General features: G+C 40.7%; 1 protein-coding gene across 1 annotated transcript in view; it reads right to left on the bottom strand.

Moving 5' to 3' along the window:
- LOC307051546 (survival motor neuron protein-like) overlaps positions 1 to 15,608 on the bottom strand; it is a gene marked incomplete at its 5' end in the record, with an annotated part of 45,273 nt that extends 29,665 nt beyond the window's left edge. The window contains 2 exon segments of the mRNA XM_079701959.1: positions 1,199 to 1,270; positions 15,519 to 15,608. Coding sequence (XP_079558085.1) covers positions 1,199 to 1,270; positions 15,519 to 15,608 — 162 coding nt within the window.
- Between the last annotated feature and the right edge of the window lie 716 nt (positions 15,609 to 16,324).

The following is a 16,324-nucleotide window of genomic DNA, read 5'->3' as shown; positions in this document are numbered from 1 at the left end:
CAACGCAATTAAACGTAAACTATCTCTTGCCCAAATCAGTTCTTTTTCTCTGCTCAGTCTACTTCCCCACGCAATATCACCAACCCTGTCCCACATCGAGCCCCATTTTAATCTGCGTTTTATAGAACTCTCTTGGTTAACTCTGCATTAGTGTTATTTCTAGTCTAAATGTATGTTGGAAAGCATGTTATTGACAAATTTAGAGTTCAGCTTCAAGGATGACACACAGATCTGACCTTTACCTCATGCTACAGGAGTGACTAGGGATGGAAGTGGACTCCATGCTTGGTGCTCTGTATGAGTGTGTGCTCTGTGCCTGGACTACTTACTGATGGCCCATGTATGATGCTCAATAAGACTAAGCACCTTAGACAGTGGGGAAAATGATGATATTGGACAACTGTGTAAATGTCTTGTTTGAGCCACAAAAAAATAGACTTCGCCCTGCAAAAGAAATGTAAATTCCTTGACATTCATCACCATCAGGAACACTTGACTTGATACCTCATAGGATCTGGGGAGGATTACATTAATTTAATGTATGTAAAGCACATGGAACAGTGCCTAGAACACTGTAAACACTCTGCAAGTATTCATTACTGCACTAGGCTATTTATCCTCAATATCATTTCAATAAAGGCTTGTTAATTGTTTCAAAAGTATAATTCAGATTGTCCTTCCACTAATCTGAATTAGAAGACTTTGATAGTTTGATACAGTCTAAACACATTAAATATTATAAATGTTTAAAACTCTGCTTAAATTGCCTCTGTTAAAGGGATGACATACAGACTGGTTACCAACTTCTAAAGGAAGATAACTAATTTATCTAACCTGTTATCTTTTTTTTTTTTTTTTTTTTTTTTGCGGTACGCAGGCCTCTCACTGTTGTGTCCTCTCCCGTTGCGGAGCACAGACTCCGGACGCGCAGTCTCAGCGGCCATGGCTCACGGGCCCAGCCACTCTGTGGCATGTGGGACCTTCCCTGACCAGGGCACGAACCCGTGTCCCCTGCATCGGCAGGCGGACTCTCAACCACTGCGCCACCAGGGAAGCCCTAACCTGTTATCTTTTAATCTTCAAAATTAGACTGAGTAATGGGTACTTTAACGCTTTACTGTAAGTATTCTATCATTTTTTTCCCTGAATGAGTACACACATGAGGAAATAAGGAAAAGAATAAATAAGCATTTCATACCTTAAATGAAGCCACAGCTTTATCATAAGCTTTTATCAATGCTGTATCATCCCAAATGTCAGAATCATCACTCTGGGAAGGGTAAAGAATAAAAATAATTCATGTTTGGTTGGATTTCATCAAAAATGTGTGTTAGTAACAAGTAATAAGAGCTATCTTAATTCAGACATAATGAAATTACATTAAAAATGGGTATTTTAAATCCTAAATAAACCACAAGAAGCCTCCCTGCTTAGAGATTATGGGACATTACCCCCAAAGCTAGACATACGTAAATGTTCTAAGAGTGCCATGAAGTAAACACTCCACAATTTAATTCCTATCCACCAACCATAAGTGGATCTGCTCAAGGGTAATCCATGTTTCAGTCTTTTCTAAGAGCAGATAAAGGGTTTACTTTGGCAGAACGGGAAAACAACCGGCCACCAGGGATTTAAGACATACTGTCACACAAAAGAATAATATAAAATGAATATGATAAAATATTAAAACATGAAGTACAAACAAAAAGCACAAATTCAGAAGTGGGAAGGAGAGGCTGAGAAACACTCCTGCCATAAACCCCTCTCCCGGTGTGGAGACCCACAGTCAGGAGTGAACTCACAAGCTGGAGCTTTTCCCTGAGGAGCAACGGGTCTGAACTCCAAATTGGGCACCCTAGGTTTTAAGAGCAGCACCTGAGAAATGAGTCCCCCAAACATCTAACTTTAAAAACAAGGGGAGGGGGCTTCCCTGGTGGCACAGTGGTTGAGAGTCTGCCTGCTGATGCAGGGGACACGGGTTCGTGCCCCAGTCCGGGAAGATCCCACATGCCGCGGAGCGGCTGGGCCCGTGAGCCATGGCCGCTGAGCCTGCGCGTCCGGAGCCTGTGCTCCGCAACGGGAGAGGCCACAGCAGTGAGAGGCCCGCGTACCGCCAAACAACAACAACAACAACAAAAAACAAGCGGATTCACGTCCGCGAAACCCACGAGGGAACAGGAACTGAAAGCGTTCCCATGCTTGGAACCACCCCTCCCCTCCAACGACTCAGCGCAGAAGCAGCTGATTGAGAGGCGCCCAGACTTTCTGTCAAACAGGCTCACTTATCGTAAAGTGCTGACCTGCAGAGTAGGCATTTAATTTAACATACATCTAGGGACCTGCTGGGACAGTAAGGACAGAGGTTAGCAGCACCATCTTTATGCTATCTGCCTCACTGCAGCCAGCAAGGGCCATCTTTGCCCTCTGCTGCTCTCCACAGCACCAGTAACTCCCAGAGAGGAGCTTTTATGCACATCTGATGTCCCAGTTTTTATGTCTGGTGTCCTGGTTTTTACAGCTGCAGCCCAGGGTGGGGCTTACTGTGTTCTTGGGTCCCATGGGGCTGTAACAACCAAAGAGACAGTCCTTGGTGGGCTACCACCCCCAGGAAACTGCACAGACAGCAGACTGAAACACACACCATTCTTTCTGTGAAAAAGGACTATTTGCTTGTAAAGGAAATTAGTCTTGAGGAGAAGGCTTCTAGTTTGGTGCATAGCTAGGGATCTACAAAGATGCTCAGAGGCTACTGGATGCAACATCTGCACTCTCTCTCTCTGCCTGGCTCAAGCTCACTGTATCTCCCAGAAAGGCGCTTAATGTAAAATGTGACATCAAAGACAAAATGTGGAGGGGAGTAAAAATGTAGAGCTTTAGAATGAGTTCAAATTTAACTTATTATCAACTTAAAGTAGATGGTAATAAATATAAGTTTTTATATGTAAGACTCATGGTAATCACAAGGCAAAAATCTATAGGAAATACACAAAAGATGGAGAGAAAAATATCTAAGCATACCATTAGAGAAAATGATCAAACCACAAACGAAGAGAGAGGAAAGAAGGAAACAGAAGAACTACAAAACCTCTAGAAGGAATCTAACAAAATGGCAATAAGTATATACCTATCAATAATTACTTAAAATGTAAATGGACTAAATTTAAATTCTCCAATTAAAAGACACAGAGTGGCTGAATGGATAACAAACTAAAACTCACCTATATGCTGCCTCAGGAGACTCACTTCCGATATAAGAACACACACAGACTCAAAGTGAAGAGATGGAAAAAGATGTTCCATGCAAATGGAAATGAAAAGAAGGCTGGGGTAGCAATACTCATAAGACAAGTAGACTTTAAAACAAAGACTGTAATAGAAGGTAAAGAAGAGCACTACATAATAAAGGTGTCAATCCATGAAAAGAAGACAACATTCAGATGTAGTTATGCACCCAACACAGGTGCCCCTAAATACATAAAGCAAATATTAACAGACCTAAAGGGAGAGACAGACAATACAACAACGGTAGGGAACTTTAACACCCCAGCAACAGATATATCATTCAGATAAAAAGTCAATAAGGAACGGGCTTCCCTGGTGGCGCAGTGGTTGAGGGTCCGCCTGCTGATGCAGGGGACACGGGTTCATGCCCCGGTCTGGGAAGATCCTGCATGCCGCGGAGCGGCTGGGCCCGTAAGCCATGGCTGCTGAGCCTCCGTGTCCGGAGCCTGTGCTCCACAACGGGAGAGGCCACAACAGTGAGAGGCCTGCGTACCGCAAAAAAAAAAAAAATCAGTAAGGAACCATCTGCCTTGAAAGATATATCAAATCAGATTAACTTAATGGAAAAATACAGAGCAACAGAAATACACATTCTTCTCAAGTGTGAAAGAACATTCTCCAGGATAGATCATATGTCAGGACAGAAGTCTTAATAAATTTAAGAAAATGGAAATTATATCAAGCATCTTGTCTGACCACAATGTATGAAAGCAGAAACCAATTATAAGAAAAAACCTGGAAAATTCACAAATACATGGAGATTAAACAACATGCTACTGAACAACCAATAGGTTAAAGAAGGAATCAGAAGAGAAATAAAAAAATACCTTGATACAAATGAAAATAGAAATATAACGTACCAAACTTAGCAAAAGCAGTTCTAAGCAGCAAGTTCATAGATAAATGCCAATATCAAGAAGCAAGACGACTTCCCTGACAGCACAGTGGTTAAGAATCCGCCTGCCAACGGGTTCGAGCCCTGGTCCGGGAAGATCCCACATGCCGCGGAGCAACTAAGCCCTTGCACCACAACTACTGAGCCTGTGCTCTGGAGCCCTCAAGCCACCAAATACTGAGCCCACATGCCACAACTACTGAAGCCCGTGCACCTAGAGCCCATGCTCCACAACAAGAGAAGCCACCGCAATGAGAAGGCTGCACACAACAAAGAGAAGCCACCGCAATGAGAAGGCTGTGCACAACAAAGAGTAGCCCCTGCTCGTCGCAACTAGAGAAAGCCTGCGTGCAACAATGAAGACCCAACGCAGCCAATAAGAAAGAAAGAAAGAAAGAAGAAAAAATCTCAAACAACCTAAGTTTCACCTAAGTATTAGGAAAAGAGGAACCCAATGAAACTCAAAGTTGGTAAAAGGAAGGAATTAACAAAGATCAGAGTGAAAAGAAATGAAACAGAAACTAAAAGACAATAGAAAAGATCAATGAAACTAACAGTAGGTTCTTTAAAAAGAAAATTGACAAACCTCTAGATGGAGTCACAAAGAAAAAAACATAGGACTCAAATAAATACTATCGGAAACGGAAGTGGAGACATTACAACTGATACCACAGAAAATACAAAGGATCTTAAGTAACTACAGTCATCCCTCAATATCCGCAGGGTACTGGTTCCAGGACCCACCATGGATACCAAAATTGATGCTTGCTCAAGTCCTTTATATAAAATGGCATAGTATTTGCATACAATCCTGCATACTTTATTGTTAGTAATACCTAATATAATGTAAATGCTATGTAAATAGTTGCTGGCATGCAGCAAATTCAAGTTTTGTTTTTTGGAACTTTCTGGAAATTTTTTTTTTACCCAAATATGATTGATCTGAAGTTGGTTGAATGTGCAAATGTGGAACCTTAGGATATGAAAGGCTGACTGTACTATGAACAATTATATGCCAACAAATCTGACAGCCTAGAAGAAATGGACAAAATTCAAAGAAACATACACCCTACCAAGAGTGAATCATGAAGAAACAGAAAATCTCAATAGACCAATTACTAGTAAGAAGATTGTTAGAGGCTTTTGACTATTAATTCAAACAAAAGTTCAAGACCAGATAGCTTCACAGGTCAATTCTTTCAAACATTCAAATAAGAATTACTACTAATCCTTCTCAAACTTTTCCAAAAAAAATAGAAGAGGAAGGAACACTTCCAAACTCATTTCATGAGGCCAACATTACCTAATATCAAAACCAAACAAGGACACCACAAAAAAAGAAAACTACAGTCCAACATCCCTGATTAACACAGATGTAAAAATCCTCAACAAAATATTAGCAATCCGAATTCAACAACACATTTAAAAGAATCTTATACCATGATCAAGTGGGATTTATCACAGGGATGCAAGGACGGTTCAACATTCACAAATTAATCTATGCGATACATCACATTAACAAAAAGAAGGAAGAAAATCATATGATCATCTCAATAGATTCAGAAAAAGCATTTGACAAAATTCAACATCCATTTATGATAAAAACTCTCAACAAAGTGAGTATAGAGGGAACATACCTCAACATCATAAAGGCTATACATGACAAACTCATAGCTGATATCATCCTAAATGATGAAAAGCTGAAAGCTTTTCCTCTAACATCAGGCACAAGACAAGGATGTCCACTCTTACCACTTTTATTCAACAAAGCATTAGAAATCCTAGCCAGAGCAATTAGGCAAGAGAAATAAATAAAAGGCATCCAATTTGTAAAGGAAGAAATAAAAATGTCACTATTTGCAGATAACGTGACATTATACATAGAAAGCCTTAAAGACCCCACCAAAACACTATTAGAATAAACAAATTAGTAAAGTTGCAGGATACAAAATCAATATATAAAACGTGTTGAATTTCTATACCATAAAAACAAACTATCAAAAAGAGAAATTAATACAATCCCATTTACAACTGCATCAAAAAGAATAAAATACCTAGGAATAAACCTAATCAAGGAAAAGAAAGACTTGTACACTGACAACTATAAGATATTATTAAAGTAACTGAAGAAAATAGAAATAAATGGAAGGATTTTCTGTACTCATGGATTGGAAATATTGTTAAAATGTCCATATTACCTAAAGCAACCTACAGATTCAATGCAACCCCTAGCAAAATCCCAAAATTTGTATGGAACCACAAAAGACCCCAAATAGCCAAAGCAATCTTGAGAAAGAACAACAAAGCTGGAGGCACCATGCTGCCTGATTTCAAACTATATTACAAAGCCACAGTAATCAAAACAGTATGGTACTGGTATAAAGACAGACAAATCGGTGGTACAGAATAGAGTGCCCAGAAATAAAGCCACACATATATGGTCAATTAATATATGACAAAAGAGCCAAGAATATATAATGGAGAAAAGACAGTCTCTTCAATAAATGATGAAAAAAAAACCTGGACAGCCACATGCAAAAGAATGAAACTGGGCCATTGTCTTATACCACATATAAGAATTAACTCAAAACGCTACTGTAAAGGACAGGAAACTATTCAATATCCTGTGATAAAACACAATGGAAAAGAATATGAAAAAGAATGTATATATATATGTATAACTGAATCACTTTGTTGTACAGTCCAAATTAACACAACATTGTAAAACAATTATATTTCAATAAAATAAATAAATAAATAAATAAAGAATTAACTAAAAATGGATTAAAAACTTAAATGTAAGGCCTAAAATCAAAGCTCCTAGAAGAAAACATAGGTGGTAAGCTCCTCGATATCAGTCTTGGCAATGATTTTTTTGGATTTGACACCAAAGCAAAAGCAACAGAAGCAAAAACTAACAAGTGGGAATACACCAAACTTAAAAGCTTCTGCATAGCAAAAAAAAAAAAAAAAAAAAAAAAAAAAATCAACAAAATGAAAAGGGAACCAACTCAACGGGAGAAAATATTTGCAAATCACTTATCTGATAAGGGGTTAATATCCAAGATATGTAAAGAACTCATGCAACTCAAGAGCAAAACCCCAAACAATTCAACTAAAAATAGGCAAAAGGGACTTCCCTGGTGGCGCAGCGGTTAAGAATGTGCCTGCCGATGCTAGGGACACGGTTCAGTCCCTGGTCTGGAAGATCCCACATGCTGTGGAGCAACTAAGCCTGTGCACCACAACTACTGAGCCCGCACACCATAACTACTGAAGCCCACGTGCCACAAATACTGAAGACCATGCACCTAGAGCCCGTGCTCTGCAACAAGAGAAACCATCAGAATGAGAAGCACGTGCACCACAATGAAGAGTAGCCCCTAGAGAAAGCCCACGTGCAGCAAAGAAGACCCAACACAGCCAAAAATAAATAAAATAAAATAAATTTATTTAAAAAAAAAGGGCAGAAGATCTGAATAGACATTTTTCCAAAGAAGACATACAGATGGCTAACAGGTACATGAAAAGATGCTCAACATCACCAATCATTAGGGAAATGCAAATTAAAACGACAGTGATATATCACCTCACACCTGTTAGAATGGCTATTATCAAAAAGACAATAACAAGTGTTGATGAGGATGTAGAGAAAAGGGACACTAGTGCACTGTTGGTGGGAATGTAAACTGGTGCAGCCACTATGGAAAATAGTATGAAGGTTCCTCAAAAAATTAAAAATTTTACAACAGACAAGATATGGAAACAACCTAAGTGTCCAACAATGGGTGAATGGATAAAGAAAATGTATACAGGGACTTCCCTGGCCATCCAGTGGTAAAGAATCTGCCTTACAATGCAGGGGATGCAGGTTCAATCCCTAGTCAGGGAACTAAGATCCCACATGTCGGGGCAACTATGCCCATGTGGCACAACTAGAGAAGAGAAACCCGCACGTCACAACCAGAGAGAAGCCTGTGTGCAGCAACGAAAGATGCTGCATGCCTCAATGAAGATCCTGCGTGCCACAACTAAGACCCTACGCAGCTGAAAATAAATTAAATAAATAATAAACAATAAATCTTTAAAAAAGAAAATGTATACAGGTTTTCCCCACTATATGAAAGTAGAGTGTTCCTATGAAAGCTTTTGTAAATGGAAATGGAGTAAAGCAAAGAATCAATTATGTTAGAACACAACTTGCTAATGGATAAACAAAATAAATCAGGATAAAGTACAGATGCTCACAGGCACAGTTCAAAGCTATGGTGGCTTGATGCTGAGATGTTGAGTGTAGCTCCTGGGGAAGGAGCTTGGTGGTGCCACTCTCACTGCTTGGGTTGCCTGCTGCCTCTATAATGGCTTGCTGCAAAACAAAACACTGAATGTTATTTTTGCTTTTCACCTTTTTTTTTTTTCCATAAAAGCAAAAATCCTCTTTGGATTTCCTTCAGTTAGTGAAAATAGTTACTAATGTAGGTCTTTTATAAAAGTGAAGTGGTATAAAGCAAACTTTTAAAAAGCAGGGGATAACTGTTCATATATAGTAGAATATTATTCAGCCATAAAAAAGAAATCTTGTCATTTGAGACAACATGGAATGGATCTTGAGGTCATTACACTAAGTGAAGTAAGTAAGACAGAGAGACGAATACCATGTGATCTTACTTATCTGTGGAATTTAAGAACAAAAAACAGAACAAACAAACAAAAAAAGCCCAACCTCATAAATACAAAGAACAGACTGGTGGTTTCCAGAGGTGGGGGTGGAGGGGATGGGGGAGGGGACTGAAACAGGCAAAGGGGGTCAAAACGTACCAGCTTCCAGTTATCAGGTAAATAAGTCATGGGGATGTAATGTGCAACACAGTGCCTATAGTTAGTAACACTGTATTGCATATTTGAAAGTTGCAAAGACATAAAATTCTCAACACAAGGAAAAAAATATTATAACTATGTATGGTGGCAGATATTAACTAGACTTACTGTGATCATTCTGCAATATGTATAAATAGCAAATCATTATGTCGTACAACTAAAATTAATATAATGTTATATGTCAGTTATACCTCAATAAAAAAAGGAAAAAAAAGGGAAAGGAATGTATGGTGGATGATCATGGAGGAAACAGGCTAGGAAATAAAAACTAAAAGGATCTGGATAGATAGAAAAGAAAATTGAAAGCACTCCAAGGACAACCATGAGCCAAAAAGAGCATGTAAGCAAAAATAAACACACCGACTGTATGATTCCACTCATATGAGGCTCCTAAGTAGTCAAATTCACAGAAACAAAGTAGAATGGCAGTTAGCAGGGGCTGTGAGAGAGCAGGAAATAAAGAACTGTTCAATGGGTAGAGTTTCAGTTTTGCAAGATTAAAAAGTCCTGGAGATCTACTGCACAACAGTGTGAATATACTTAACACTACTGAAGTGTACACTTAAAAGTGGTTAAGATGATAAATTTCATGGTTTTTTTTTGTATTTGACAGATCAGTGAAACAACAAGTCCAACTAGATTCATTCTCACGCTATAGAGTAGTTGAAGGTAAGTTTGGATACATAATGTTGGTGATGGGAAGACAGGTTATAAAACACCATCAGTTAGTATGTTGGATTTTGTACAATATTAGCCAATCAATGAGCTCTGAAGAAGTTTGCTATAAAACTCGTTTAGTTGTAAAGTGAATTTTTGTCATTTTCTTGTTAATCTCCATTATACAGAGAAATATGTTCTGATATAAAACTGTTAATCTTGCTATATGATAAAAAATACTTAAAAATCATTAAGTCATTATGCAGATAAGGAAAGTAATCACAAAGAGGTAATTGACTTGTTCAAGGTTATGCTGCCCCTTGGAATAAGAGATGTTTCTAAAAGCAGAAGATATATCAATTCTGCAAATGGAAAAGGTACTACTAATAAAGGAAAGTGTACTCCACTGTATCAATAGAAGTGGGCACTCTTAAAAGTAAGATACAAATACATAGGAACCCAAACTCATCACATTACAACTGTTATAAGACATTTCAAAATGAACAGCAAACAAAGACATCTATACAAAGCTATTATGAGAAGAAACATTTTAGGTGATAAAACTTCTCAATTGACAATCACAAACAGAAGAAAATACAATAACCATCTGAAATTAAATTGTCTTAAACTAGCATTCGCAATATGGAAAAAAACACCTTGAATCAAAATTTCTAAAAATTCAGATGAGAAAAGAAGGCAAAAGGGAAACAGTCAAATGAGCAGTTAAACAAAATCAAGAACGAAATGGAAGAAAAAGTAATACTGATGCAAGGTACCCAAAGAAGAATACATTTGACTGAAAATCTAATGGGTACCAAGGAAAAGACATGAAAAAAGAAAAAGAAAATAAGTGAAGTGGGAACTGGCAAAGAATAGTTAACATATGTGTATAAAGGGGGTCCCTGAAGAATAAAAGCTAAACAAATAAATACACAAAAGTCTCTAAAAGGAATTCTCAGAGCCTCTAAGCAAAAAGATCAAGTCATTTACAAAATACAGAAAACTAGTTAGTATTAGACTTCCCATAGAAATTTATGGGAAAAAAGTATGAGCCAAGGATTTTATATACACCCTAGCTGTCCTTCAAGCAGCAAGACTCAGTTGTTGTGTTTCTTTTTTTTGGCTGCACTGCACGGCTTGTGGGATCTCAGTTGCCCAACCAGGGACTGAACCCAGGCCCTTGGCAGTGAGAGCGTGGAGTCTTACCCACTGGACTGCCAGGGAATTCTCAAAAAGGTACTGTTAAGAGAATGAAAAAATGAATGAACTCACAAACTGGGAGAAAATATTTGCAAACTACCTATCTGATAAAGGTTTTGTATCTAGCATACACAAAAAACTCTCAAATCTCAACAAAAAATAATTCAATTTAAAAATGGGCAAAAGATTTGAACAGACACTGCCTAAGAAGATACATGGATGGCAAATAAGCACATGAAATGACAATCAACATCATCAGTCATTAGGGAAATGCTAATTAAAACCACAACAACAACAATACACCACTACACATTAGAATGTCTAAAATTAACAAGACTGACCATACCAAGTGTTAGCAAGGATGTGGAACAAATGGAACGTTTCATACATTGCTGGTTGAAACGTAAAATGGTACAATCACTTTGAAGAAAAGTTTGGCAGCTTCTTAAAGAATCAAAATAGTGGACTTCCCTGGTGGTGCAGGGGTTAAGAATGTGCCTGCCAATGCAGGGGACGGGGGTTCGATCCCTGGTCCGATAAGATCCCACATGCCTTGGAGTAACTAAGCCCGTGCGCCTGCGCCACAACTACTGAGCCTGCCCTCTAGAGCCCGCGAGCCACAGCTACCGAGCCCACAGGCCACCGCAACTACTGAAGCCCGCACACTCTAGGGCCCGTGTGCCACAACTACTGAGCTTGCATGCTGCAACTGCTGAAGCCCACGCACCTAGAGCCTGTGCTCTGCAACAAAGGAAGCCAATGCAATGAGAAGCCCGCGCACCGCAATGAAGAGTAGCCCCCACTCACCACAACTAGAAAAAGCCCGCGCGCAGCAACAAAGACCCAACGCAGCCAAAAATAAATAAATAAATAAAAATAAATAAAAACAATAAAATTCAACTTAAAAAAAAACAGAAGAGTTAAAATAGGGAGTTCCCTGGTGGTCCAGTGGTTAGGACTCTGCACTCTCACTGCCGAGGGCCTGGGTTCACTCTCTGGTCAGGGAACTAAAATCCCACAAGGCATGGGAAAAAAAAGAAAAAAGAAAAAAAATTAAAATATATCTACTCCATGACCTAGGTGTTTGCCAAAGAGAAATGAAAGCATATGCCCATACAAAGTCTTCTGCACTAATACTCATGGTGGTTCTATTTGTAACAGCCCCAAACTGAAAGCAACCCAAATGTTCATGAACAAGTGAATGGATAAACAAATTGTAGTATATTCGTGCAACAGGATCCTACAGCAATGAAAAGGAATGAATGACTGATATACACAAGAAAATGGATGAAACACAAAATAACTATGCTGAGTAAAAGAAGCCAGATAAAAAAAGACTCCGTATTTGTAAAATTCTAGAAAATGCAGACTAATCGATGGTGACAGAAAATGGATCAGCAGTTGTCTGGGGACAGGAGATGAGGAGGGATGAAAGGGAAGGATTACAAAGGGGTGTAAAGAAATCAAACCATCCCACACACTGGGACCACATGGAGAAGCCGAGACAACATGAAGAAAAGAGATGGCCTGTCAATCCCTAGCAGCTCAGTCCCCAGCTATTGTAGCTCCAATTACTATGTGGATGCAACTACACGAAATGTCTGAAGGAGAACTGCCCACCAAGGCCTTCACAAATTCCTGACCCACAGAAACTATGAATAAAAAATGATTATTGTTTCAAGCCACTAAGTTTTGGGTGATTTGTTACACAGCAATAGCAAAGAGAAGAGACCATCAGGACTGCCTTTATATCTGTTTCTCAGTCACCAAGAGAAGCCCACCTCTTTCCTTGCAGGCATTTCAAAATGAAATGTTTTCTTCCCCCTATCCCTCAAATTACTGTACCAGAGGTGGGGAAGTAATCTTGCTTGTTCCTCACTTCCACTTCCAGATTATTCTTCCTCCCTAAAACTCCCAGGTTTGAAAATCCCATCACCAAACTCCACTGTCCACTATCCCTCCTCATTGCAATCATCTGTATCTTCCTGGGTCACTCTTCCTCATTCCTTGAGGTTTATATCCCAGTACTCCCTCCAACACTAATCCTGTCATGTTTTTGGTTATTTAAAAACCCACGTACAGGGACTTCCCTGGTGGCGCAGTGGTGAAGAATCCGCCTGCTAACGCAGGATACATGGGTTCGAGCCCTGGTGTGAGAAGATCCTACATGCCGTGGAGCAACTAAGCCCGTGCACCACAACTACTGAGCCTGAGTTCTAGAGCCCATGAGCCACAACTACTGAGGCTGTGCCCCACAACTACTGAAGCCCGCGCACCTACAGCCCGTGCTCCGCGACAAGAGAAGCCACCGCAATGAGAAACCCTCGCATCACAATGAAGAGTAGCCCCCGCTCGTCGCAACTAGAGAAAGCCCGTGCACAGCAAAGACCCAACACAGGCAAAAAAATAAATAAATAACGATAAAAAAGTATTACTCAAAAATAAACCAAATAAAATAAGAGATAATTTTTTAAAAAACCCATATACGTGATCCTTCCAATACCCTACCCTTGCTACATCTTTTTTTTTTTTTTTTTTTTTTTTTTTGAGGTACGCGGGCCTCTCACTGTTTTGACCTCTCCCGTTGCGGAGCACAGACTCCGGGCGCACAGGCTCAGCGGCCATGGCTCACGGGCCCAGCCGCTCCGCGGCATGTGGGATCTTCCCGGACCGGGGGCACGAACCCGTGTCCCCTGCATCAGCAGGCGGACTCTTAACCACTGCGCCACCAGGAAAGCCCTGCTACACCTTTAAACGCTTCGCTACCAATGACCTTTTATAGTACCCAATCTCAGCTACTCACTTCTATGGTCTTTATTATAACCATTAACTATAACCTCTCCAAAAACTCAACTGCAAGAATCCTACTCTCCAGCTACCACCTTCTAGGCTCTGCAATTTATTCCTTCTAGTAGGTTGATGATGACAGTCATTCCACTTCACTGGGACTGGTACAACAGTGATCCTCACACTTTTTAAACTGCTTCTCACCATGGTAATGTCCTCACTTCCTTTCTTAGCCAGCTTTAATTCCACCATCGATCATTAAGACAACTCCCTGTACCGCCCCCTTCTCACTTCATACTAGGTAAAACTACAACCCTATTAATTTCAACTATTCATTTACTTTGTGTCTGCCCTCACACACCTGAATTTGAATTTAGCTAGCGAAAAATACAATCATGCTGCCTAGTCTCCTTTTTTTTTTTTTTTTTTAATTATTTATTTCTGTCTGCGTTGGGTCTTCGTTGCTGTGCACGGGCCTTCACTAGTTGTGGCGAGCAGGGGCTACTCTTTGTTGTGGTGCGAGGGCTTCTCATTGTGGTGGCTTCTCTTGTTGCAGAGCACAGGCTCTAGGCATGCAGGCTCAGCAGTTGTGGAGCACAGGCTTAGTTGCTCCGCGGTGTCTGGGAATCTTCCTGGATCAGGGCTCGAACCCGTGTTCCCTGCATTGGCAGCGGATTCTTAACCACTGCGCCACCAGGGAAGTCCTATCTAGTCTCCTTTAAACTCATAACCACAAATCTGAAGTAGGCCTTTAGTGTTGCCTAGATTTCCCTAACGCAACACTCATCCACTCTCCTAGGGGTTTACTTCCTACCTTCTCTCTTCTCTAACCTCCAACACCTGCCCCCTGCCCCCTCCTCACTAGTAGGCTGATGACCTTGCTTCTTTTACTGAGAGAACAGCAACAACCAAAACAGAATTTTCATAATCTCCTGCCACGACATCTGCCCATCCACACAAATCTGTACCCATATAACTGTCACCACATGAACTGTCAATATTTCTAACAAAGACCAAATCCATTCTTTCTTACTACGCTAGAATGTTGCTTGCGCAATTCTCTTCTCTCCTGAAACGTCAATTATACCGTCCTTACTGGATCTTTCCTATCAGCCCAGAAACATGCTGAAACATTTCTCCCATCTTAAAAACACAATTAAGAATCCTTTTTATCTCACTTCCCTCTCCATCCATTGGTCAATTTCTCTATCTTCCAGTACCCACAATAAAACTTGAAATATTTGCTCACATATGTTGCCTTGAATTTCTCCTCTCCGACTCTCGAACTCGCTCCAATCACATTTCACCCAAGAATGAGTTCTAATCTTACCCCCTTATACACCTGCCTTACTTGCAGTCTTCCCCATCTCAGTAAAAGGCAACTTCATCTTTTCAGCTGTTCAGAGCAATCTTGGAGTTAGCCTTGACTTTCCTCTCTCAAGCCTCTATTATCGTATACCCGTGCACAACCTGTTGCCTCTGATTTCAAAATATATCCAGAAGCCAAGTAACTGACTGTCCACTGCTAACAGCGGGATTATTCCAATAGACTCCTAACTGGTTTCCCTGCTTCGCCTTGGCCTGCCCCCGCACACCTCCCAGTCGGAGAGAGCTGGACGACCAAGGCACAATCGAGTAGCAGTAGGGCCTAGGCTCAAAGTCATAGGGAGCCCAAACTGGGCGAGGAACGAGCTTGCGGCTGAGGCTCTCAAGTGGGGAAAGACATAGAAACATGAGGACCCACCGCCCCGCACTGAGCCGACTGGCCGGGGAAAGAGCGCAGGGGGCTGGTCGGGGACAGCGCCGGCTGCGACCTCACCTGGCCTGTGCCGCGCCGGAACAGCACCGAGTCTGCCGGCTCTGGGACGCCGCCGCTGCTGCTGCCGCCGCCGCCGCCACCCATCGCCATGGTTAATCTGCTGCCGGGTACGCAGCGTGTGCTAGGTCCCTCGGCGAGTGACGACTTCCGCCGCCCGTCCTCCGGGAGCGGAAGAGCATGGCGGCCTGAGCGCCGCCGGCCGGCGGGGGGGGAGTCCCCGCGCTTTCGGCCCGCGGGCGCCGCCTACCCTTGTCGGCCGCATTGGTGTTTCTTCTCTGTATCCTCTCAATTCTTTGATTTCACTTTTTCGTCTGTTCCGAGAGTGATTCGACCAGAGTTTTTGTTTGTTTTAAACAATAAATCCTCTTAAGAAAATAGCGTTCGTTGCAGGTCACTTAGAAAATATGGGTAAGCAAGCAGTAAAATAAAAAGCAGTCCCTTGGTAACCAATAATAATATAGCTACCATTTTTAAAAAGTGCTTTTAAGAATTTTATATACTTATTTTATTTTCACAACCCTATGAATTAGGGGCTATTTTCTCATTTAAAGATGGGAAACTGAGGCACAGAGCGTTTACACAAATGCCTGGAATCCAGCATGTCTGTAACATTTCCCAGCCTTAGCATTTAGTTTAATATCTCTTCTCCCAAATCTTCTCTAGTAACTTTTTGAATTTAAAAACATGAGATGAATTGTTGTAGTCTGTTTAAGAATGTGCTTTTTGTTTTCTCGATTTTTCATGTTTGTCTTTACATGGGTCAAGCAGGCTTTTAGTTCTTAGTAGGAGCTTACCCTCTATTTTTC

Source organism: Hyperoodon ampullatus, assembly GCF_949752795.1.
Source record: "Hyperoodon ampullatus genome assembly, chromosome: 4".
In the NCBI taxonomy this organism is placed as follows: domain Eukaryota; kingdom Metazoa; phylum Chordata; class Mammalia; order Artiodactyla; family Ziphiidae; genus Hyperoodon; species Hyperoodon ampullatus.
This window is presented reverse-complemented; position numbering and strand designations above follow the sequence as displayed.